We start from the raw sequence: 26,643 nt of genomic DNA, 5'->3' as shown, positions 1-26,643 counted from the left end.
TGTAAAGTGGCTCTACAATCTAGGAATAAGATTTATTCTCCTTAGTCCTGCACCATCCCCTGTGCCAAGTATTGTTACTTGAGTTTGGCACATACATTACAGCACTATATTAAAGTGCCCGAAGGAATCTTTAGTGCACACCAGCAGGGTCTACACAGATGAATTAATGAGCAACGTTAGTGTGCTTTAGAAATAACACCCCAGGAATGCACATTACCCCACCATGCAAACAACCCATAAGTCCCATTTTGAAAGAATGACTTGGACTCTTAGGAACTTAGGGTCAGATTTTTAAAGGTATTAGGCACCCATGGGAGTCAGGCGTATAGGGGCTTTTGAAAATCTCAGTAGCCGCCTATCTGTATCTTTAGGCAGCTAAATATCTTTAAAAATCTGCCCTTCATCCCACTGATTTTCAGTCAGGTTTAGGCTCCTATGTCAATTTTTGAAAATGGGACTTAGGTGCTTTTAAAAAATGTATCCTGAGTGTATAAAGTTTGATTTTAGTGGCGCAAGACTGTTCCATGTTTGTACAGCAGCTAGCACAATGGGGTCCTGGTCCATGACTAGGACACCTAGATGCTACAGTAATGCAAATAAAAATAATAATAAATGTAGGTATTAAAGGCAGAGAGTGTCTGCTTGATCTGTAGCAAGATTAGCCATCTACCATAGCAATGGGCTCTTTGCAGTTGGCCAAACTGAATTGCGGTTAGTGCACCTACCACGCCAAACGACACACAGAAATAAGAAAGGCCCCCTACTGGGTCAGACCAAAAGTCCATCTAGCCCAGTATCTGGGTCTTCAGACAGTGATCAACGCCAGGTGCCCCAGAGGAAATGAACGGAACAGGTAATCAAGTGATCCATCCCTGGTCGTCCATTCCCAGCTTCTGGCAAACAGAGGCTAGGGACACCATCCCTGTCCATCCTGGCTGATAGCCACAGATGGACCTATGCTCCATGAATTTATCTAGTTCTTTTTTTGAACCCTGTTATACTCTTGGCCTTCACAACATCCTCTGGCAAGGAGTTCCACAAGTTGACTGTGCGTGGTGTGAAAAAATACTTCCTTTTGTCTGTTTTAAACCTGCTGCCTATTAATTTCATTTGGTGCCCCCTAGTTCTTGTGTTATGAGAAGGAGTAAATAACACTTCCTTATTTACTTTCTCCACACCAGTCATGATTTTATAGACCTCTATCGTATCCCTCCCTTTCTCGTCTCTTTTTCAAGATGAAAAGTCCCAATCTTATTAATCTCTACCATGGATTTATATAGAGGCAATATGATATTTTATGTCTTATTATCTATCCTTTCTTAATGATTCTCAACATTCTGTTTGCTTTTTTGACTACCGCTGCACATTGAGTGGATGGTTTCAGAGAACTATCCACAATGACTCCAAGATCTCTTTCTTGAGTGGTAACAGCCAATTTAGACCCCATCATTTTATATGTATAGCTGAAATTATGTTTTCCAGTGTGCATTACTTTGCATTTATCAACACTGAATTTCGTCTGCCATTGTGTTGCCCAGTCACCCAGTTTTGAGAGATCCTTTTGTAGCTCTTCACAGTCTGCTTGGGACTTAACTATCTTGGTTCATTTTTTTTTCTTTTTTTAGCCAAAAGTTCCGTTTCTCCAAGTGGATCAATAACTGTAAGTGTTCCATTTTTTTTTTAAACTAACTATAAAGCTTCCTAGCCACAATGGAATAATTTTTAAAAAGTACATCAACCTTCATTCAGTGCAATCAATAAACACACCAGCAGGTGGCACTGTAACCAAACATGTCATTCAGTTTTGTGACCTGCATATACTTTTTTCTTCTTTGGTTGTTGCAAGGTGCAAATCACTGTACAATCTTAGTGCAATATGTCACAGATTGGAAACTAAGGTTATAGTATTGACAGAAATTTGCAGACACTTTGCTGTGATGAGGCCACTCTCTTCCTGTAAAATCCTGTCTAGTGGCATTCTGCTGTAAGAATATTTGTTAGGAAAAAAATACCAGGCACTTCGTTCCTAATGAATGATTAGAGCTGTCTTTTGATGGACAGAACTGACTGTATTGGAATGGCACTGCTTTTTCTATACACAGACAGTTCATTGGGAGGTTTCAACATAAGAAGAAGACAGTGTGGTTCTTAACTGATTGGAGGGGACTGGTAACGCTGTCCGCACACAATGTCTCCTATCACGTAATGAATACAAATGTACACTTTATAACGCTCACTGCTATAACACTATTGGAGAGCGAATGTTCGTGAACCCTGGTTTATAAATAAACTACACAAAGGACCGTCAGTGTAACCTCAACTTTTTTAAATCGCTCTTACAATGTCTGAATGAGGGGTTAAAGTTCTTTGGGCACATTTTGGAATGTATTTACATGGGATCAACAGGAGTATTTTTATTTACCTGAATATTTTCAGGGGAGATATAAATATATCCATTTTTCTATTGCTCTCTTCTTCCCAACGCCACCCCAAAAAAGAAAAGAATGGAAGTTTATTCATCACTCGATAAAAAACGGTTACTCACCCTTTTTGTAATGGTTGTTCTTCGAGATGTGTTGCTCATATCTATTCCAGTTAGGTGTGTGCACGCGCCGTGTGCATTGATGTCGGAAACTTTTCCCTAGCAGCTATCCGTCGGGCCGGCTGTGGAGCCCCCTGGAGTGGCGCCGATATGGCGCTCTACATATGACCCTGCCGGCCCGACCCCCCTTCAGTTCCTTCTTGCTGGCATCTCTGACAGAGGGGAAGGTGTGTGTGTGTGTGTGGGGAATGGAATAGATATGAGCAACACATCTCGAAGAACAACAGTTACAAAAAGGGTGAGTAACCGTTTTTTCTTCTTTGAGTGCTTGCTCATATCAATTCCAGTTAGGTGACTCCCAAGCTTTACCTTGGAGGTGGGGTCGGAGTCAAGGTATTGCAGACAGAAGAATTTGCCTTGCTGGAGGCCGCATCATTACGAGATTGGTGGACGATGGCGTAGTGCAACGTGAAGGTGTGCACCAAAGTCCATGTGGTAGCCCTGCAGATTTCCTGGAGGGGTAAATGTGCCAGGAAAGTTGTTGATGAGGCCTGAGCTCTCATGGAGTGAGCATTAACAACAGGCAGAGGGACGTTCGCCAAGTTATAACAAGCGCAAATACACGCAGTGATCCAGGAGGATATCCGCTGGGAAGAGACCGGCACACCTTTCATTCGTTCTGCTATAGCGACGAACAACTGGGTTGTTTCACGGAACGGTTTTGTTGGATCTACGTAGAAGGCGAGTGCCCATCTAACATCCAGTGAATGCAGCTGCTGCATCTTGAAGGTTGGTGTGCGGTTTTGGGTCGAAAACTAGCAGGAAAATATCCTGGCTGACATGGAAACGGGATTCGACTTTTGGCAGGAAGGCTGGGTGAGGCCTAAGCTGTACTTTGTCTTTATGAAAGATGGTATACGGTGGCTCACACGTGAGGGCCCATAGCTCAGAAACGCGTCGTGCTGAGGTAGTGGCCACTAGAGAGGCAACCTTCCAGGAGAGGGAGAGGTAGAGGAGTGAGCAGGAAGCTAACGGCTCAGAAAGAGGACCCATGAGACGAGAAAGGACTAAATAATGTCCCAGGCCAGCACAGGGGGCTTCATCGGGGGATGGATCTTTTCCAGTCCCTTTAGGAAACGTCCCACGATGGGGTGTGCAAACACAGAGCTCCCGGAAGCACCCGGAATGCAGAGATAGCTGCGAGATGGACCTTAAGAGAACCAAATGCCAGGCGCTGGTCTTTCCAGTGCACCAGATAGTCCAGGATGCACGGAATTGAAGCCTGAAGTGGGGGCACCTGCCGTTGGGCACACCAAATAGAAAACCTTTTCCACTTTGCTTTGTACATGATCCTGGTAGAAGGTTTGAGGCTTTCCAGGAGCACCTGCCTCACCGGGTCCGAACAGGCAAGCTCTGCCTGGTTCAACCATGGATCCTCCAGGCCATGAGGTGGAGTGACTGGAGGTCCGGGTGGAGGAGACGACCGTGATTCTGTGAGATGAGATCGGGAGTGAGAGGTCGACGCACTGGGGACCAGATTGACAGGTCCAAGAGGGTGGAGTACCAGCACTGTGAGGCCAAGCTGGGGCCACCAGTATGATGTCTGCCTTGTCCCTGTGAACCTTGATAAGCACCTTGTGGATGAGTGGAAATGGCGGGAAGGCGTATAGTAGTTGACCGGACCATGGAGTCAGGAAGGCATCTGCAATCAAACCCAGGCTGTGACCCTGGAAGGAGCAGAAGGTTGGACACTTCCTGTTGGCCCGCGTGGCAAACAGACTGATTTTGGGAAACCCCCAGCTGTGGAAGATGGAGTGGATAATGTCCAGACGAATCGACCATTCATGTGTAAGGAAACATCTACTCAAGCTGTCAGCCAGTACGTTCTGAACGCCCGGCAGGTATGAAGCTTGGAGAAGGATGGAGTGGGCTAGACAGAATTCCCATAGTAGGAGGGCTTCCTGACAGAGAGGAGACGACCGGGCTCTGCCATGCTTGTTTATATAAAACATGGCTGTGGTATTGTCGGTCAGCACCGCTATACAACGACCCTGGAAGCAGGACAGGAATGCTTGGCATGTGAGGCGGATAGCCCTGAGTTCCTTGATGTTGATATGCAGAGCCAGGTCCTCTATTTGCCATAGGCCCTGAGTCACCAGGTTCCTGAGATGCGGTCCCCAGCCTAGTGTGGATGCATCCGTTACCAGGGTCAGAGTGGGCCGGGGAGCGTGGAATGGAACCCCAGCACCCACCATGTGGGGGTCCAGCCACCAATGGAGAGAATCGAGGGTATGTCCCGGAACGGTGAGCACCATGTCCAAACTGTTGCGGCCGGGGTGGTATACGGACGCAAGCCATGCCTGCAGGGGCCTGAGCTGCAACCTGGCATGCTGCACCACGTAAGTGCAGGACGCCATGTGGCCCAGCAGCTTGAGACACTGCCTCAAAGGCTGGTGATTATGTGCGCGAGGGCTAGACGTTGGGCCTCTGGGAGGAATGCTCTCACCTGGTTCACATCCAGGACTGCCCCAATAAATTCTATTGTTCGGGTTGGGGTGAGAACAGACTTGTTGACATTGAGAATGATGCCCAAGCGGTCAAACATGTCTCTGACCATTTGCACCTGTGATTCTACGTGCTGGTGAGACCGGCCTTGTATGAGCCAGTAGTCCAGGTACGGGTAGACATGCACGTGACGGAGGCGAAGAAAAGCTGCCAAAACCATCATGCATTTGGTGAAGATGTGAGGAGCCATGCACAGGCTGAACGGAAGGGCCGTGAACTGATAATGCATCTTGTTCACAACAAAGATGAGAAAATGTCTGTGAGATGGGGTGATTGAAAAGTGAAAATAAGCGTCCTTCATATTGAGGGCGGCGTACCAGTCTCCTGGATCCAGTGAGGGAATGATCGTGCTCAAGGAGACCATGCATAACTTCAAGTTGACGATGTACTTGTTGAGTTCCCTGAGGTCCAGAATGGGCCGTAGGTCCCCTTTTGCCTTGGGGACGAGGAGATAGCGTGAGTAGAAACCCTTGCCTCTGAGTTCCTGCAGCACCTCCTCCATGGCTCCTAGAGTGAGGAGGGACTGGACCTCCTGGATAAGGAGTTGCTCATGAGAGGGGTCCCTGAAGAGGGATGGGGCAATGGGGGTGAGAAGGAGAAGAAGTGGATAGAATAGCCCGCCTCTATCATGCGGAGGACCCACTGGTCTGATGTAATAAGGGACCATGCATGGTAGAAGAAGGATAGACGGTTCAGAAAAGGAGGATAGCTGGCCGGGTTGTGGACTGGTAATCCGTCCTCGTGATCATCTTCAAAAAGGGCGCTTAGAGCCCGGAGGGGGCTTGGACTGTCCCTGGCCTTGTCCAGGAGGAAGGCACGGTGGCCTACGCCGAGTGTATCTGCTCCTCCTGCAGGAGAAGTCCTGCCTGGGTCTAGTGGAGAAAGACCACTGCTGGGTGGGCTGGGGCTTAAATGGCTTTCTTTGAGTCGTCAGGGTATGCACACCGAGAGACTTAACGGTATTGTGTGAATCCATCAGGCTATGCAATCTAGAACTGGTTTGTTCAGCGAAGAGGCCCTGACCATTGAACGGGAGGCCCTGGATCATTTGCTGAACTTCCAGCGGGAGATCTGAGCACTGGAGCCAGGCATTATGCCACATGGTGATGCCAGATGCCAGTGTACGTGCTGCCATGTCCGTGGCATGCAGGGAACCTTGGAGAGAAGTCTGGGCCACCAGTCTGCCCTCCTCACTAATGGCTCCTAGTTCCAGCCGTGAATCAGATGGGAGAAGCTCCTTGAACTTCTGAATAGCAGACCAGAAATTATAGCTGTATCTGCTAAAGATTGCAAGTTGATTAGCGATCTGGAGGGAGAGGCCACCCATACAATAAACCTTTCTCCCAAAGAGATCCAGGTGTTTCGCATCTCTTGATTTAGGGGTGGGCCCCTGCTGATCCTGCCTTTCTTTTTCATTTATTGCGTCCACCACCAGGGAGCATTGTGGGGGATGGGTGAAAAGATATCCATAACCCTTAGTGGGGACAAAGTACTTTCTTTTGGCCCCTTTGGCCATGGTGGGAATGGAGGCCAGAGTTTGCCAGATTGTTTTGGCATTTGACTGTATAGTTTTTACAACTGGCAGGGCTACCCTAGAAGGTCCTTCTGGTGTCAGAATGTCCACCATAGGGTCCTCTTCTTCTACCACCTCTTCCACCTGGAGGTTCATGATCAGGGCCACCCGTTCCTGCAGGGCCCTGTAGTCCACGGATGGTGGGCCGGATGTGGACGTACCCGCCACTGCCCTGTCAGGGGAAGATGAAGAGGATATGACCGGCAGGACCGGGTCCGAAACAGCCCCTTGGTCTGCTGGGTCCAGTTCCTCCTGAACACCGGGAGCAGCCTCCACCAGCGGTGGGGCTGGGTCCAGAGTTTGTATGGGGTCTGGAGGAGGGTTGAGGTTGAGGGTTGCCTCGGGAAGACACAACCCACATCAAGAATGTGATGGCGGAGGGACGCCGGGAGGGGTGCCCTGGATCTGGTGGTACGCCCAGGCAGTCCAGAACTGCCACTTGGGCTGCCAGTGGGGTGCTGAAGCGTCCTGTCCAAGACTGCCTGGACCTGATCGGGGTACCTCCGATGCTCCTGATGCGCTGCCTGACCTAAGGGAGGGTGACTGGGAGGGGGACGACCAAGTAGGGGCAGTGGGTGGCTGAGCCAAGGAAGGCTCCACGTCCCCCGACTGGAGGAATGGGTACCGTGAGGAATGACGAGATCCGGATGATGACCGGCGGTGCCGTTGTGGAGAGCGGTACTGTGAGATTGACTGGCACCTAGAAGTTGGGCTTCGCCTTGATGGGGAGTAGCATCGAGAGTGCAACCGCGACTGCTGCCGTGCCGCGATGGAGAGCGGTGCCGCGATGAGGAGCGATGCTGCTGTGTGGAATGGTATCAGTCTGAGCAGTGCCACGAGTCACAGCATAACCCAGACCTTGAGGATCAGGGCTGTGAGACCAGTGATGTGAGTTGGAGTAGTGCCGCAAGTCAGACCGGCGCGTAGCATACGTGCGGTGCTGGGACTCGGAGCAGTTCCGGGACTCAGAATGGTGCAGTGATGGTGGTCTGGGGGCAGACAGCCCAAACATTGCCGGTTTGCCTCTTGATGGTACTGGGGCTCAAGATGGTGGAGGCCTTGAGACCGGGGACTTGGACGCCATCATTTCAATGAGCCCTCTAGCAGCCTCAAAGGTGTCCGGTGTGGAGGGCAGCATGACCTCCTCTACCTGCAGGGAGTCTGGCTGTGTGGGGCTTCCTGGGGGGACGGAGGCCCATGCAGGTTGAGGCCTACTGGAGAGCTGTCAGTCTTATGGCTGTGATCCACACCGTGCCCTGCTGGGGGTATGGCATCCGCCTCAAGCCTTTATGGAAGCTTTCCTATGGCCTGCTTTTTACGGGCAGCCGGGGAGTAGGAGGGGTGCCGGGGGGAACACTTCTGGGCCCTGGGGGATCGCTGACCCCTAGGGGGGTGTGCCGAGTCCTTTGTCGGTGCTGAAGACTGCACTGCTGCAGGAGCGCACCGCACTGAGGCGCTCGGGGCTGGGTCTTGTGGCGGACGGGGAGCAGACTCCATGAGGAGTTGTTTTAGTTGAATATCCCTCTTCTTTCTAGTGTGCGGTTTTTGAATGCCTTGCAAATTTTGCACTTATCTGCCTGATGGGCCTCTCCCAGACACCGAAGACAGGAGTCGCGGGGGTCACCTCTGGGCATAGGCTTGCCGCAGGGGCTATAAGATTTGAAGCCCTGGGACAGCATGCCCTGGAGCCCCGTGGGGCACTCGTTGAAGGGAAAACCCCCTAACTGCTAAAGACTATATTTAACAACTAAAGATAATAATTAACTAACAATGGGTAACTATATACAAAGATAAGTAGGACAGCCAGGGAGCAGTGGAGCACTTGAGAGCAAGAGACCATTGTTCCAACAACTGTCACTGGCGGTAAGAAGGACCTGAAGGGGGGTTGGGCCGGCACGGTCATATATAGAGTGCCATATCAGAGAGACTCCAGGGGGATCCACAGTCAGCCCGACGGGTAGCTGCTAGGGAAAAGTTTCTGACATCCATGCACGCGGCGTGCACACACGCCTAACTAGAATAGATATGAGCAAGCACTCGAAGAAAAACTTCTCATTTCTATCTGAAAGCTAAAATGAGGATTAATAAAAATATTACAAGCACATTTGACTGAATTCTAGGAAGGTGACAGTCACTTTTGTTTTATTTTCTCATCCCTCTCTTATTTCACTGTACTTCAGCATCTAGATACAATAGATAAAAACCTCACCCTATACAATCCTTTAACTCAGGGATGAGCATCTTGTAATTACAATTTAAAATTTTTTTTCCAAAAGTAAATAATTTGCTGAGGTGCTGCTGCTGGAGAAAGGAGAAAACTGACAGGAGCTAACACATTGAAAACCAGGTGATTGGCACCCAGGTGATTGGGAGAATGTCCATGCAACACATTCTGGAGAATGTTTCAATTATTCTAAACAATAGATACCAGATTATGTCTAAACACCTGTTTATATTTTATCTGTATTTTTATATTTATACAATACATTTTACATGTATTTCTATAGCATGTTTTATGATGTACAGTAGTTAAAAGATGTGAATCGGTTTAGCTGGCATATATTTGCTGCTTTGTAATCCTTTCTTTGCTTCATGCTGCTGTCCTGTTATGTCTGCTACATAGGATCCACTTTTTTATACTTTCTTTGAAACGTTTTAATACTTTGTATAAAGTTTGGGACAAATGCTAAGAGGTGCTGAACACTTCCAGCTTCCACTGATTTCAATGCGTATTTTGTTTGAATAAGAGCCAAGTAAGGACTGCAGATTTTCAGCCCCTTCCTTTTGTCAAGCAAATCGTTTAAACAAGTGAATAACTCTCAGCATATTGTATTCCTCACAAGGAGTCAAACCGAACCCACACCTGAAAAGCAGTTCAGAGACGGTTTTTGAGAGAACCGGAAACTGAATTGGAACTGAAAACCTCTGAATCGCATTGAACCTGAACTGGAACCAATCCCAAAAAAACAAAAATCTGTAACCAGTTCAAAATCATAGGTTCAATAATCAGGCACTGGGGAAGGGTCTTTTGGGTTTGCTGAGGAAGGGTCTTTCTCTGCTTCACCCCGAGAGAGAGAGAGAGAGAGAGACTAAACTTCCCAAGAAGCCATTGAAGGAGGTGAGGCAGAGAGAGGTTCTGGGATTGGTAGTTATCCTGTCATGCCCAGTTGAGGACTGCCCATAGAAGGGAACTATAACTCCCAGAACACCTCCCTTCCACCACTGAGGGTGCTTGGTTCCTGCTCTGCAAGTCAATGTAGAAAGGGCATTTTCTAGGCTGAAATTCATTTTGTCACTTCAGCAGTCAAAATATGACTGACAGAGTTCTGAAGGATGTTTTACTAATGCATGGAAATAACTTGTTTTAAAATAATTTTTCTATAAAGAAATATTTATCGTATTCTTTTGCTAGAAGTTACAAAGCAAGCATAAGAGCGTGTGACATTAATCTGCAGGAAATGTACCTGAACTGGTTCAAACAGGTTCAATGTGATTGAAATGGTTATCGAACCATCATTCTAAGTTAGTGTCTGAAGCGGAACAGAACCAAAGAGTTAAAACATGTTGATGAACCTGAAACACAACTAACCCACAACTGTTAATAGTTCGACTCCCTTATTTTTCACATAATTAGCTTAACTTGCACATTTCTGTTTCCCCTGGACTGCATCAATAATGTGGATTTTAATGAAATACTCCTCTTTCCTCTGTGCTGAGCTGTTTTAAATACATTAAATTAAAAATGAATTTCTGTTTACATTAGCATTATTTTAGCCAAAAGATAAAGACCACTTATATACCAGTTACAGCACATTGGGATGCCTGCATTCCATCAATACACCAAATGGTTGTTTGCTTTAAGTTGCAGTGACTTATAGTAATGGAATATACTGAAAGGATACAAAATAACCTATCCATTATTCAAAATTCCTGTCATCTTAACATTATCTGTTGCACCAAACAGTGCTAATGACAAACAGATGGAGTCATCCATCTCTTTTTAGGGGACACAAGGAATACAACATTCAGTCTTATATCAGCAATTTTACGTTGGCATGAGACCTTGAGGAAGTTTGAGAAGAAAGAAGGTATTTTATAGCTAGTGCCACAGCATAGTACTTACAATTAAGCAATGAGAATATATTTCAGAAGAGATACTTTTAAAAATACATATATATGGAGATCAACACATTTTTCCAAAATCAAAACAGTCAAATATGTCATACAGTCTGTTTCTATTTACTTTGTTGCCCTGGATTTATAACTTGGGCTGTATTCATACACTATTTATATCAGAACTACAAAACTCTGCCTTAACTAAACTAACTATTATTTAGAAACAAGTAATTTTGGACAATTGGGGAGGTCATGCCGACCGCCCAGCGGCATTTTCCAGCAGAGACAGATCAGACATGTACAGTGCTCGACATTAAAAGTCAGTGTTTCACATCAGTTAGAACATAGTGGTATTTAAGACTACAACAATTTCCCTCTATACTTAGATAGGTGATATCTGTAATAAAATGTGTGGGTAAATGTGGATTTTTAATGCCTTCTGCTGTAGCATGCAATCGGTTTAAACAACTGTATATGATTAGGTCTATCATCCTGATTAAATTCAATGTGTTACCATCTTACATACAAAAGGAATACACTTTTTGCACATATGGTAATTTGCCAGTTTTGCATTACAAAACAAAGATAGTTGTCCTATCTCTCTCCCGTATTCTGTGCATCTTTCATTCCCTGTTCATATTCTTGTTCCACTTGATTTAATCTAACCTGCTTCTGCTTAATTCACCGAGGAATTTGATTGGTTGGCTGTGAAGAAATTCCTAAACAGAAGAAACTCTGCCTACAAAATACTTATTAGGAGATGGATCTATGTATACAGCTCTGGCCCCGATAATACTCTGTCTGGGATTGATCTGAAAGAGGTGTGAGCTGAACAGGCTGAAACTGCTTCTATTAGACTGGTCACAGTCTTTTTAGTTTGTGCCTATATAATCTCACTTATCACTGGTCAGTGTGAAGCTTTCTCTAGTGAGCATGGGCACCTAAATGTCAATTTCTGTAGAACTTATGCTTTCATTTAAGAACAAAAAATTAAGTTTCTAGTATCTAGTTTCTAGTCAATTAAGATAGTCTTCTCAAAGGAGAACTCGTAAATGAATGCAGTTCAGTCTTCTTGAGTCTGCAGACAGATACAGGTCTCCTCTGAGGCTCATATCTTTGCCAAGCAAAAGCAGAGAGAAATTAGAAAATGACTGGTTTATTTCACAGCTGTTATTCAGAACCATGAGGCCACTGACTGGTCTCTGCTTGCTCCACATGAGGCACGTTGCGGCCACAGATTCCGCAAGTACTGACTGGGAACTCTGAGCTATATTTTGCTGATTTGAGGGTAGATTAGAGTTTCAATAGAATCCAGATTGACAGGCTTAATTCTCTTCTATTCAAATTCTTATATGGCACCCAACATGTCTAAATATCCAATACAAACTGATGGCAGTTAAAGATTTGTAGCTGGTAATTATAAAGGTATCAACTGTAACATGACCAGTTGTGTCTGTCCAAATGTCTCCATCAAGTCTAGTACAACTGAAAACAAAGAAGAGTTTCACTGAAGTGAAATTACAAAAATAGGGATATGAACTTGTTTGCTATTTCTGTACTGAATCCCGATGTGTATTGATTGCATGTTGAGTTCTCTAAATGCAAAGGAACAGCAGGATTCAGTTTGCTATTGAAAACTTTTAAAATAATACCTGAAGATTTGAACAGAGCATTCCTTTAGGCCCTGACTCTACAGTCCCCAAGGCAAAACTCTCATTGACTCAGTGGGGGATTTACTTTTTTTTCAGCCCCCAACATGGTTTCACAAACAAGCTGTGCAATAGTTGGCTATCACGGTGTCTGATATGCTTGTAGAATCATATGAGGGGTGTGACGGAGGAACAGGGCAGAAGGATACATACATATAGTTTCACAGGGACACCCTGGGTCAGACATATGCACCATGAGCCACTAAAGGAGGGTGTGAGGTCTCTACCAACAGCCAGTAGCCCACTGGTCATCATAATCGTTGAGAAATGTCTGTACAGATAATTATTATGAATTTATGTGCCCATACTGAAAATTATGTTAAGGCAGTATCCAGAAGGTGGCATGTCTCGGAAGGTTCCTTTCAGGCAGGGGGTCACAGACACTTATCGCTCCGTCTGGTCATTCTGTGTCCCAGTATATGCCTATTTGCAGCCTGAGTCATATGCTGATAAAGTGTTTGTGAAATCTACAAGGAAGATGTATACAGTAAATAACCACTTTATGAATAAGGACAATGGATTGTTCTAATATATCTGGAGAGCGAACAGGCACCTGGGACCTTTCACTGAGAAGACAGCTGACAGAGTCACTTGTCTTATGAATGGAGGGTCACTGCCAAACTTGGCTGTAAAAAGGCAGAAAGACTTCAGGTGAGCACTGCTCTGTAAGACAGCTAAGTAGCTAAGTAAGTCTAGTTCTATAACGTGTGTTATGATTTTATTCCATATGTAACAATTTGTTTCCAATTTGTCTACTTGCTGTCACTTGAATCTCTATACTTTAAATAAAAACTTTTACTTGTTTTCACTAGTGAGATGCCTCACAACCCAGGGTACACCTGGGAAGTGTGACAAGGGAGTCTAAAAAGGGAAATGAATCTCTCAGCATAAAACATCCAATCCAAAGAAACTACTGATGCTTATTTTCACCCACTTTCCCTTACTGCTGTAACTGAAATCTTACTATTGTAGCCTGTGTAGATATTCTTCACTGCCTAGCAAGTGCTAATGATGTTTTGCTGAGAAAATAAGCAAAAGGAGGGGAAAACACTTTTGTAATAGAACATGGGACCTACACGGTACTCTACAGCTGTGTTTAGTTTATTCGTTTAGAGAGCTAGGAAACAAAATAAAAATCAACATTTAGAGTTGTGTTAACAGCTCACAAAACAAGAAACAACATTGAACAGAATCAAAATATAGCAAACCAAGCTTCAAAAATTATTTTAGAGAAAAAATCCAATCTTGTTTCCACTGCAACTAACACAAGTTTTTACTTAACGGTGAACATTAGGAATTTGCACCCCCTCCCCCACAAAAATTCCCCAATATAGTAGGAGGTCTTCACTGCAAAAAAGAGGCTCAAGATCTGCAGTGAAAAAAATGTAGGCATAAAGTTGTGTCTGAACCTTTTTGCACACCTCAGTGTGTGTAGACAGAATCCCAATGTTATGGTTTAAATCACCCACCCAGAGCACAGTGGAATCACTGGAAAGGATTCTATTGACTTCAGTGGACATAGCAGTAGTCTATATATTGGAAAAGACTAGCTTGAAACGTATTCATTTCTCTCAATCCAGGGGATACTCTAGAACACAGTCCCTGTTCAGCCTGTGAAAGAAAAGTGGGGGTAGCCATGCGAGAGTGGGGATTTTCAAAATGATCCTCAACATTTACCATCCAGGCACAACAACATCTGTTCCCCCACTGTTTGCTGTGATGATTGATGATAATGAAAAAACTCCCTGGGCTGCATTCTCTGTTCTGCTACGTCAGTGCCAAGTGGATGAAAACTTAACAAAAATGGCCACGAGAACATTCCTCTTGCAGAGAGGAAAGCTTCACTGACATAAAGCCGGCATAGAGCGTGTTGAAAGAGAGAGGCAGCGTGACAGGAATGGCCAAGGGCCCTACATCTCACCTGCTCATCAGATTGTGGTATGCAAACAACATTTACTCTTTGGGTTTAATGCTCATACTTTGTATATTTGCATTTAACATTCTAGTCAGCACACCCATCTCTCCTATCTCTATTTTCCAATTTCTTGCAGCAGAAAATTTAGATGGTTGAGTTTGGTCACTCACCCACAATGTGTAGGATCCCCTGCGACTGCCTGGAAAAGTCAGCATGCTCTGATCTGAAACAGCAACAGATGCCAGACCGCTGCTTCTGGACTGTGGCCAATCAAAATCAGCCTCCGCCTGCTCAGCTTTACCTTTTTGCTTTCTTATAATCTGTAGGGTTGAAATTAAAAAAAAAAAAAAAAGTTACTGGAAAGTCCTGCCCAGAGCCATATGGCTCAAAATGCATTGGCTGTGTCAAGATGAACAGCGTGGAATAGAGTTTTCATTTAGCTTCGGCCCCAGCTAATTCAAGTTTGATTTTCACAACCTGCACTTATTTCTTCTTATCTGAAGTCAGAGGTTTGCAAGATAATAAAGTCATTATCGAATATCTGTAGGAACACCAGAACTGAATTAAAACAATATGGAAATCTATACCCCACCAATGGTACTGACAGTGTGATCTATATCTGGTAGCCAAGTATACATTTTCTAAGAATAAGAATGCATAAGTAGATGAATATTGGTATGGAATCATAGAATAAAGGAGATGGGCTAGATTTCTAAAGCACATCTAACTCCTATGGACTTTTAAAGGGAGTTAGGTGCTTAAGCACCATTTTCTTAGATTCATAGATTCTCAGGCTGGAAGGGACGACTGTGATCATTTAGTCCGAGTTCCTGCATTACACAGGCCATTGAACTTCCCTGAATTTATTCCTGTTTGAACAAGAGCATATGTTTTAGAACAACATCCCATCTCGATATAAAAATTGCCACTGATGAAAAACCACTTCAACCCTTGGTAAATTACCTTCACTGTTAAAAATGTACACCTTATTTCCGGTCTGAATTTGTATAGTTTCATCTTCCAGCAACTGGATTATGTTATACCTTTGTCTGCTAGACTGAAGAGCACATTTTCTAATATTTGTTCCCCATGGATGTACTTAAAGACTATAATCAAGTCATCCCTTAACCTTCTCTTCATTAAGCAAAACTGATTGATCTCCTTGAGTCTAAGGGTATGTCTACACTGGCAGAGTTACATCACTGGCAGCTACATCGCCACTCAGAGAGCACTGAAGGGAAACCACTGTTGTGTGTTCACACTGTTAGCTGCCTGTGCAATAGTGTGTTCACACTTGCAGCGGTATTTGGAGCGGCGCACTCTGGGCAGCTATCCCACAGAGCATCTCTTCCTCTTCTGTCACTAAGAGTTGTGGGAAGGCGGAGGGGGTCACGGGGCATCCTGGGTCCTGTCCCAATGCCCTGTGATGCATTGCTTCACATCCCAGCAATCCCTGTGCTTCCGTCTGCATTCGGCGCCATCTTTCAACAGTTTGTGTACTGTGAGCTCTGCCTCTTCAAGCTGCAGGAATGGATCCCGCACTGTTGACCAGTATGCTGCTCGCTGTCACTAACACGTCACGCGTGGCAGTGGAGTTATTCCTTAAACTACAAAGGCAAGAGGAGTGCGACATTGATCTTGCCACATGTAGTAGCTATGACACGAGATTGCTTGTAGCTTTCACAGAGGTGCTGACCACAGTGGAACGCTGCTTTTGGGCTCAGGAAACAAGCACTGAGTGGTGGGATCACATCGTCATGCATGTCTGGGATGATGAGCAGTGGCTGCAAAACTTTCAGATGAGGAAAGCCACGTTCATTGGACTGCGTGATGAGCTTGCCCCAGCCCCGCGGCGCAAGGACACGAGAAGGAGAACTGCCGTGTTGTGGGAGAAGCGTGTGGCAATTGCAATGTGGAAGCTGGCTACTCCAGACTGCTACCAATCGGTTGCTAACCAGTTCAGAGTGGGAAAGTCGACCGTTGGAAGTGTGCAGGGCCATTAATCACATCCTGCCCGAAAAGACTGTGACTCTGGGCAACGTGTGAGACATTCTGGATGGCTTTGCACAAATGGGCTTCCCGAACTGCGGAGGGGTGATAGATGGCACGCATATTCCAATTCTGGCACCAGAGCACCTAGCCACCGAATACATTAATCGGAAGGGGTATTTCTCTATGGTTCTCCAGGCGCTTGTGGATCACTGTGGGCATTTCACGGACATTAATGCAGGCTGGTGCAGAAAGGTGCATGACGAACACATCTTTTGGAACACTGGACTGTTCAGGAAGCTGCAAGCAGGGACTTTCTTCCTGGACAAGAAGATCACCATAGGGGAAGTCGAAATGCCCACTGTGATCCTGGGAGACCCTGCCTACTCCTTAAAGCCGTGGCTTATGAAGCCATACACAGGGAACCTTGACAGCAGCAAGGAGTGATTCAACAGGCTGAACAAGTACAGAATGACTGCTGAGTGTGCTTTTAGCTCTTTAAAGGCCCGCTGGTGCTGCCTATATGGGAGTCTGGACCTGGCTGATGACCATATTCCCATGCTTATAGCCGGGTGCCGTACAATCCATAATATTTGTGAAGGGTAGGGTGAAAGCTTCACTCAGGGCTGGACCTCTGAGGCTCAGTACCTGGAGGCTGATTTGAACAGCCAGAGACCAGGGCTATTGGAGGGGCACAGCGCCGGGACATAAGGATCAGGGATGTCTTGAGGCAGCAATTTGAAGCTGAAAGCCAGGAATATTTGTTGCTCTGCTCGGGAGTACAGTGCTTGTAATGCTAGGAGGTGATTGTGACTGGCACAGAGGATGCACTATGAAGGTGTAAGAAAATTGCCTGTTGCTTTGCAGGGCTCTCTTTGCTTTCCATTAATGGAATAAAGATTGCTTTCAAACCCAAACAATTCTTTTATTAAAAAACAACAACCGGAGGACAGAGACAAACAAAAAAAACACATCAGCACTGTGAGGGGTGGGGAAAGGGAGGGTCCCAGGAGAAGGTGGGGTCCTGGGGCGGTTAAAGATTTGTGTATGCCAGATTTCATACGCAACCTTGTCCTTTGGAGTACAGTGCAGTGTATACTATATTTCAGCAGGGCTAAACTGCAGAGGGACAGGTGTTGAGTGCAGTAGGTACTGGGAGTCCGCAGGGCTGGACTGTGATGGGGGAGGAGTGGAATGCAGCGGGTACAGACTGGAGCCAGGAGGTTGATAAGAGTGTATTGGCGGTGTCTGGGGGGCGCATGGGAAAGAGTTTTGCAACAGTGGCTGCAGGTGAGGGTGGGTGCGGAGCTGCTTGGTTTGCAGTGCTAGTAGTGTCTGGAGTGTGTCCACTTGGGGCTCCATAACCTTTAAGGGCCACTCCGTGGCTTCATTCTGGTGTGCCGTGTTCTCCTTTCGGTCCCTCTTCTCGCTGTCCTGCCACTCCTTTGATTCTTGTTTTTCAGCCGCGGCGTGCATCATGACATCACGCAGAAAGTCCTCTTTAGTTTTTCATGGCTGCTTTCTAATTCTGCGCAGCCATTCAGCCGGCGATAACAAAGAGGGAGGCTGGGCTCCCAAGGTCATATCTATAAAGCCAAAATGCAACGTTTTACAGAAGAAGTATGTTTGCAACACACGAACAACACTGATTCAGTGATTTAAAATGCAGCCACTATTCACATACCTGTCACTAACTGGCTGACCCCAGACAAGCACACATGAGCCACAAGACCCCCAAAATGGCGAGTAACCGCAGGGGCAATCAGTGTTCCAGGACCGTACTGTATACTGGGCACATGGCTCTTGGGGAGAGCCAGCACTGTACGGGGGCCTTATAATCATTCCTGTCCCCACATTTTCCACAGGCTGTGCTCATTATGGAAGATATCTCGCTGCTGAGGGTGAGCAGGGAATCAAGGGAGGGTCTTCTCCAAGACTGCGGCTTCCACCCTGGCCCTTATGCAGCTTGCCTGTGTGCAGCAATGGACCGTCCACCCCTGTGACGGCAGAGTGGCGTGGGAAAGTTACCCTTAATGGGGCAAGAAACAAAGCAGCTCTGCCAAAGAACCTGCAGCAGCGGATTGCCCAGTATCTCCATGAGAGTTTCGTGGAAATCTCTGAGGCAGATTCCTGTGAAGTGAGTGAGTCAATCAACACCCTGTTCCGCCGCTCAGACTAGGCAGGTGGTGGTACGTGCATCACACAGACACAAACCTGCTTTCTGCAACGCTCCTGCCCCTAGCAACTCACCGGGGTGGCGAGTTATATGGGCCCATGGTGCCCGGGCTCCAGCAAATTCCGGTCCCGGGGGGCCCGACTCCACCAATGTTCAGGGCCCAGTCTCTCCCCCGGTCCCACCTGCCACTCCCACGTGCCTCCCCCGGCCCCACCTGCCGCTCCCGTGTGCCTCCCCTGAGCATCCCTGGCTGCCCCCTGCAGCTCTGCTCTGTGCTCCCTCGCTGACCACTCCCACTTACAAGGGAGTGGCGCCGGGGGCAGGCTGAGGCCGCTGCTGGGCCTGAGGAGGGAGAAGGCGCATGGCAGCCCGCCCCAGCAGGTGACTTTGATGGGGGGGACTTATCCTGGCCGGACCTCTTGAGCAGCAGCCAAGGGGGGCTTGGCTGAGTGTCGTGCTGTGGTGGCCGGGGAGACGGTCCCCCCACCCCCTCAGCTCGCTACTGCCGGTGGGGAGATGGCTGGGGGAAGTCCTCCTCTCTGGCCCCACACTTGCCTACTGCACCCCAAACTCCTCATCCTTGGCCCAGCCCCATGTCCTGCATCCTCTCCCACAGCTCAACACTCTGTCTGAGCCCAGAGCCTGCACCCAACACCCAAACCCCCTCCCAGAGCCCACACCCCCTCTTGCATCCCAATCCCTGTCCCAGCCCAGAGCCAGCACCCAAACTCCCTCCCAGAGCCTTAGGCGGGGGTGTGTGTGGGGGGGGGGGCGGCGGCGGGTGGGTGGGTGGGAATTTGACCTGTTCTGGGCACCACCAAAAATTATACAAACCTGCCATCCCTTCAACTTGCTTCAGTGCTTCCCAAAATCAAAGCCACTTACCAGGGGCCTCCTGTCCTGTTTGTGCTTCATCAAGATCCGACAGCTGAGACTGGCTAACTTCCTCCGGGGTAGAGAAGAGCTCCTGGCTGCATGCATCTCTGACCTCCAAGTCATCCTCTGCCTCTGGGTCCCCCTCCCACTCCACATCCTCATCCAAGATTTCCTCTTCCTGGCTCAGTCCACTGTTGACTGGCCCATGAGCCACCAAAATATCCACAGTGGCCTTCACAGTGGAGGTGGGTTGCCACTGAGTATCGCATCCAGCTCTTAGTAGAACCCGAAGCTCATGGGCGCAGCACTGGAATGGCCGTTTGCCTCCCACACCTTGTGGTAGGCGTTCCGCAGCTCCTTCACTTTGACCCTGCACTGCAGTGTGTCCCGGTCATGGCCCCTTTCTGTCATGCACCGTGAAATCAGTCCGTAGGTATCATCAGTTCCTACGGCTGAGGCGCAGCTGGGACTAGACAGACTCCTCTCCCCAAATGCCAATGAGGTCCAGCAGCTCGGCATTGCTCCAAGCGGGGGATCACCTGGTGCGTGGAGCAGGCATGGCCATCTGGAAAGATGCAGTGAGAACACTGCACGCATCACTGAGCAAACAGGAAGGGGATTTTCAAAATTCCCAAGGAATGTACAGGGTGGGGCTGTTGGTCACCCGAGGGCAGGTCACCCGAGGGCAGGGTAGTAGAGTTCAAACTGATGACCAGAGAGGCAAGAACAGGCATTGTGGGACACCTCGCGGAGGCCAGTCGCAGCGCTGTAATCGACCAGGGTGTCTACACTGGCACCATGGCGCTGAAGGCCCGGCGCAGAAAGCCGTACGCCTCTCGTCGGGGTGGGTTTTTTACAGCGCTGCAACTGCACAGTTTCTGCGCACTAAGTGGCTTGGCAGTGTGTGCACCTCGGGAGTTACACCACAGAAAGCTGCTTCCCTGCGCAGAAACTTGCCAGTGTAGACAAGGCCTAACACTATAAGGCAGAGTTTCAATTTCTTTAATCATTCTTGTGGCACTTCTCTGAACCCTCTCCAACTTTTCAACATCTTTCTTGAATTGCAGACACCAGAACTGGACACAGAATTTCAGGAGTGGTCACGCCAGTGCCAAATACAGAGGTAAAATAATCTCTCTACTCCTATTTGAGATTCCCCTGTTTATTCATCCAAGGAACGCATTAGCCCTAACAGCGTTGGACTGGGAGCTCATGTTCAGCTGACTATCCACCATGACCCTCAAATCTTTTTCAGAGTCACTGCTTCTCGGAATACAGTCCCCCATCCTGTAAGCATGGCCTATGTTCTTTGTTCTTAAATGTATACATTTTCATTTAGCCATATGAAAATGCATAGTGTTTGCTTGCATCCAGTTTATCACGTGATCCAGATTGCTCTGTATTGGTGACTTTTCCTCTACGTTATTTACACTCCCCCAATTTTTGTGTCATCTGAAAATTCCATCAGTGATGATTCTATGGTTTCTTCCAGGTCATTAATACTAACGTCAACTAGTATGGGGCCAAGAACTGCGTGACCCCACTAGAAATACATGTACTTAATGATGATTCCCCAATTACAATTACATGTTGAGACCTATCAGTTAGCCAGTTTTTAATTGATTTAATATGTGCCATGTTAATTATATATTGTTCTAGTTCTTTAATCAAAATGTTATATGGTACCACACGAAATGCCTTAGAGAAGCCTAAGTATATTAAATCAACCCTATCACCTTTATCAACCAAACTTGCCAAAAAAAGATTTCAAGTTAGTTTGACAGGTTCTATTTTCTATAAACCCATGTTGATTGGGATTAATTCTTTTACCCTCCTTTAATCAAGTCTTGTGTCAGCTGCTCCATTATCTTGTTTGCAGTCGATATGAGGCTAACAGAACTATAATGATTATAGTCATGTTTACTATTTTAAAATATTGGCACATTAGCTTTCTTTTAGACTCCTAAAACTTCCCGAATGTGTTCTATGAGTATTGGGAATCAACATTAATACTAAACGATCTGTTCGACCCCCTCTTTTATAACTCTTGGTAAGTTGTCTGGACCTACTGATTTAAAAATGCTCAATTTTAGTAGCTGCTGTTTAACATCTTCCTGAGCGGAATGGAATGGAAAGTGTTTCACCATCATCTGATACGACCAAATCATCTGTTTTCCCTCCCATTACAGAACAGAAATATTCATTGAACACTTTGGCCTGTTCTGCATTATTATTGACAATTCTACCATTTTCATTTAGTCATGGATCAATACCATAGCTAGGATTCCTTTTGTTCATTATATACTTTAAAAATCCCTTTTTTTTGGCCCTTAACTCTGCTAGCCACTGATTTTCCCTTGTGTCCTTTTGCTTTCCCTATTAATTGTCTGTAATTGCTAGTTTCTGATTTATATTCATTACTGTGAACTTCCTCTTTTGTTCATTTGTTACATACATTTTTATAGCTACCTTCATTTCCCCCTAAATGTTTGAAAATGTACCTTTGAAAATCTACTCCATCTGCAGACAAAAAAAAGATCGAGTAGATTATCAAATCCATCTCCCTGCCACTGTGGGATTGTTCTCTGTAATACTTGAGCTCGGTGAAATATTTTTGACACAAATTCACCGAAGAGATTCATCCGGAAGTTTTTTTTTTGAGGCTAGATTCACAAAGGCACTTAGGTGCTATTCATAAAACAGCAAGAGGAGGTGGTGGTGACCTGCTACCCAATAGCCCAGTGGTTAGGGCACTCATCTGCAATACGCAAGCCTCCATACAGTCAGAGTAGATATCTGTACCCCAGTCTACAACCTTCCAGGTGAATGCTCTAGCCACAAGGCTATAGAGGAGAACACGCTTTCCCCCTGCCCTCTTCCAATGACGCTTCCAATTTCTTTTGTTTTAATTTTAAAAAGCAGTTAAAAGTGCCTAAAATCAAAACAAAATGTTTCATTTGACCACAAATGAAATTTCTGGTGCTTTGTTTTGCCAAGAAAATTTTTCGTTTCAGATCGCTTCAGAACAATTTTTCCCCTCGATTACTCGCACAGTTCTATGTAATGTATGTATCACTTTTCCCTGTCTGATTTGTAATGATCTTTGGGAAATTATTCTATAGTGAAACAGATCTCATCGTCAGGCAGCTTTGGACAAACTTGCCAACAGTTCCAATTTGGTTGGGATGGTCCAGGTTTGATTCTCCTGGATAGGGTTTTAAAGTCTTCTGACCAATTTCCCAGGAGCTGCTGCAGCAGGAGGCAGGATATTTTCCATTGAGCTGCTCCTCTCCTGGATATTCTTGTCATCCACACATACACTTTCAATCCTTTTCGGATATGCATCATCTTCCGTGAGTTAAATCAAACCTTGATAGATGACAGAGCTGTCTTCTAGCCATTTAAAATTCCAAATACAATTTGCAACAGCAAAGCTGCATCACATACCTTCTGCACTATGGTAGTGGCAAGCTCTTCAATCAGCTCCTCCTTATGTTCCCGTAAATAACAAGCCTCGTTCTGTTTGTCCTGCACAAAGATACAATTTATAAATAGTACATAGTCACATTTGAGTGGTATTTTTACAAGATCAATATAAAAAGAAAAATGAGTAACATGCAGAAGGAACTGAATGTAAGTAACTCTAATTTATTGGACTATCCTGTATTTCTGAAGTGGAACATGCGTGCTATCTTGATAATAACTTTCAGAGAAACAGCACACAATTCTTTTAGCTAATGCAGTAAGATAATTCATCACTGCATTATGTTTTCTTTGATTTTCACTCACCTTTCCACTATTACTTGAATAAAGAAAAAACTGATCTATATAAGCCAGCTGAATGTTAATTAAATATTTTTACCAGGCTTTCACCATATGTCTCTGCCTTGGAAATGGCTTCTTCTACTGCTTCTTCTGCCACACGTAAGGCCACAGCTAGGGTGTCCATCATACTATGTCCTAGTCAAAAAGCAAACAAAATACCCACATTTATGCTCAGCTGCAAAATTCAGACCAAGATTCTTCAGCTTCAGTAATTCTTAGATCTAGGATTTTGGTATAGTCTACTGCAGAGATGCAGAGCCAGACACCAATCCCAAGCTGATCAAGATGCATAGGAACATAAGAATGGCCATACTGGGTCAGACCAACGGTCCATCTAGCCCAGAATCTTGTCTTCCAACAGTGGCTGGTGCCAGATGGTTCCGAGGGAATGAACAGAACAGGGCAATTATCAAAAGCCATCCCCCATTGTCCACTTCCAGCTTCTAGCAGTCAGAAGTTCAGGGACACTCAGAGCGTGAAGTTGCATCTCTGACCATGTTGGCTAATGGCCATTAATGGACCTATCCTCCACAAACTTCCAGAGGCTGACTCTGTGTTCTGTGAAGAAGTACTTCCTTCCTTATGTTTGTTTTAAATCTGCTGCCTATTAATTTCATTGGGTGCCCCTGGTTCTTGTGTTATGAGAAGGGATAAATAACACTTTCTTATTCACTTTCGCCACACTTTACACGATTTCATCGACCTCTATCATATCCCTTCTTAGTCTTCTCTTTTCTAAACTGAACAGTGCAACTCTTTTTAATCTCTCCTCATAGAGAAGCTGTTCCATACCCCTTATCATTTGTGCTGCCGTCCTCTGTACTTTTTCCAATTTTCATACACATTTTTTAGACAGGGCAACCCGAACTGCACGCAGTATTCAAGATGTAGGCTTACCATGGACTTATATAGCAGCATTAAGACATTTTATGTATTATTATCTATTTGTTTCCTAATGGTTCCTAACATTGTTAGTTTTTTTTGAGTGCTGTTGCACATTGAGTGGATGTTTTCAGAGAGCTATCCACAGTGATTCCAAAATCTCTTTCTTGAGTGGTAAGAGCTAATTTAAACCCCATCATTTTATATGTATAGTTGGTATTATATTTTCCAATGTGCCTTACTTCGCATTTAACAACATTGAATTTCATCTGCCATTTTGTTGCCCAGTCACCCAGTTTTGTGAAATCATTTTGTAACTCTTTAGTCTGCTTTGGACTGAACTATCTTGAGTAATTGTACGTTGTCTGGAAACTTTGCCAACTCACTGTTTACTCCTTTTTCCAGATCGCTTATGAATATGTTGACCTGCACTGGTCCTAGTACAGATCTTCAGGGGTCCTGTTATTTACCTCTCTTCACTGTGAAAACTGACCATTTATTCTTACTCTTTGTTTTCTATATTTTAACCAGTTACTAGATCCATGAGAGGACCTTCCCTCTTATCGCTTGACTGTTCACTTTGCTTAAGAACCTTTGGTGAGGGATGTTGTCAAAAGCTTTCTGAAAGTCCAGGTACACAATATCAACTAGATCACCCTTATTCACATGCTTGTTGACCACCTCAAAGAATTCTAATAGATTGGTGAGGCATGATTTCCCTTTACAAAAGGTGTGTTGACTCTACTGTGTTCATCTATGCATCTGATCATTCTGTTCTTTATTATAGTTTCAACCAATTTCCCTGGTACTAAAGTTAGGCTTACTGGCCTGTAGTTGCCAGGATCACCTCTGGAGCCTTTTTTTAAAAAAATCAGCATTAGATATCCTACAGTCATCAGTATAGTGGCTGATTTAAGGGATAGGTTAAATACAACAGTCAGTAGTTTTGCAATTTCATATTTGAATTCCTTCAGAACTCTTGAGTGAATACTGTCTGGTCCTAGTGACTTCTTAGTATTGAATTTATCAATGTGTTTCAAAACCTCCTCTATTAACATCTAAATCTGGGACAATTCCTCAGATTTGTCACCTACAAAGAATGGCTCAGGTGTGGCAATCTCCTTCACATCCTCTGCAGTTAAGACCAATGCAAAGAATTCATTTAGCTTCTCTGCAACGGTCTTGCCTTCTCTGAGTGCTCCTTTAGAACCTCAATCGTTCAATGGCCCCACTGACAGGGGGGCTTCCTGCTTCTGATGTACTTAAAAAAATTTTTGCTGTTAGTTTTTCTGTCTTTTGCTAGTTGCTCTTCAAATTCTTTTTTGGCCTGCCTAATTATACGTTTACACTTGACTTGCCAGAGTATATGTTCTATTCTATTTTCCTCAGTAGGATTTGACTTTCAATTTTTGAATGCTTGCAGGCATTTCACTCGTGACTGTTCCTTTTAATTTCTGTTTAACTAGCTTCCTCATTTTTGTGTAGTTCCCATTTCTGAAGTTAAATGCTACTGTGGTGGGTTTCATTGATATTTTTCCTCCAAAAGGATGTTAAATTTAATCACATTATGGTCGCTTTTACCACATGGTTCAGCTATATTCACGTCTTGGACCAGAGCCTGTGCTCAACTTAGGCCTAATCAAGAACTGCCTCTCCCCTTATGGGTTCCAGGACTGGCTGCTCCAAGGAGCAGTCATTAATGGTGTCTAGACATTTTATCTCTGTGTCATATCCTGAGGTGACATGTCCCCAATCAATATAGGGACAGTTGAAATCCCCCATTATTATTGAGTTTTCTGTTTTTGTAACCTGTCTAATCTCCCTAAGTATTTCACAGTCACCATCACCATCCTGGTCAGGTGGTCAGTAGTTCATTCCTACTGCTATACTCCTATTTTTCAAGTGTGGAATTTCGATCCATGGAGATTCCATGTCACAGTTTGAGTCATTTAAGACTTTTACTATATTTACTATATATATCTACGCTGTTTTTCGCACATAATGCCACCTCCCCTCTCCTCCCCCAGCACAACCTGCTCAGTCATTGCTATATATTTTGTATGTGTATTACTGTGTCCCATTGCTTTTCATAGTTCTAGCAAGTTTCTGTGATGCCTATCATATAAATATCCTCATTTAATATCAGGCACTCAAGTTCACCCATCTTAGTATTTAGACTTCTTGCATTTGTATACAAGCACTGATAAAATTTTTAAGTATTTAGTTGTCTGCCTTCACGTGATGTAATTGAACAGGAATCTTTTTTGTTAGACTGTTTCTCTTCATTTCCTGACTGTACTTTATCAAATTCTAGCCTCTCCTCTTTACTAGGCTATGGAGTATCCCCAAGGGACGTCTCTGTCTGAACTGTGTGCTCCTCTGCACCTGTTGACTCCCCCCCAGCCTTAGTTTAAAAACTCCTTTATAACCTTTTTAAGTTTACATGCCAGCAATCTGGTTCCATTTTGGTTTAGC

At 45.3% G+C, this 26,643-nt stretch overlaps 1 protein-coding gene across 6 annotated transcripts in view; it reads right to left on the bottom strand.

Annotated features, from left to right (window-relative positions):
- MYRIP (myosin VIIA and Rab interacting protein) overlaps positions 1 to 26,643 on the bottom strand; it is a 348,736-nt gene that overhangs the window by 53,365 nt on the left and 268,728 nt on the right. For all 6 annotated transcript variants that reach the window (XM_084621621.1, XM_084621618.1, XM_084621622.1 and 3 more), the window contains exons 6-8: positions 23,324 to 23,421; positions 22,909 to 22,989; positions 14,591 to 14,740 (exon numbers count right to left, since the gene is read on the bottom strand). In XM_084621621.1, coding sequence (XP_084477747.1) covers positions 14,591 to 14,740; positions 22,909 to 22,989; positions 23,324 to 23,421 — 329 coding nt within the window. The remainder of the gene's footprint in view (positions 1 to 14,590; positions 14,741 to 22,908; positions 22,990 to 23,323; positions 23,422 to 26,643) is intronic.

Source organism: Lepidochelys olivacea, assembly GCF_965140295.1.
Source record: "Lepidochelys olivacea isolate rLepOli2 genome assembly, chromosome: 2".
Taxonomy (NCBI): Eukaryota; Metazoa; Chordata; order Testudines; family Cheloniidae; genus Lepidochelys; species Lepidochelys olivacea.
This window is presented reverse-complemented; position numbering and strand designations above follow the sequence as displayed.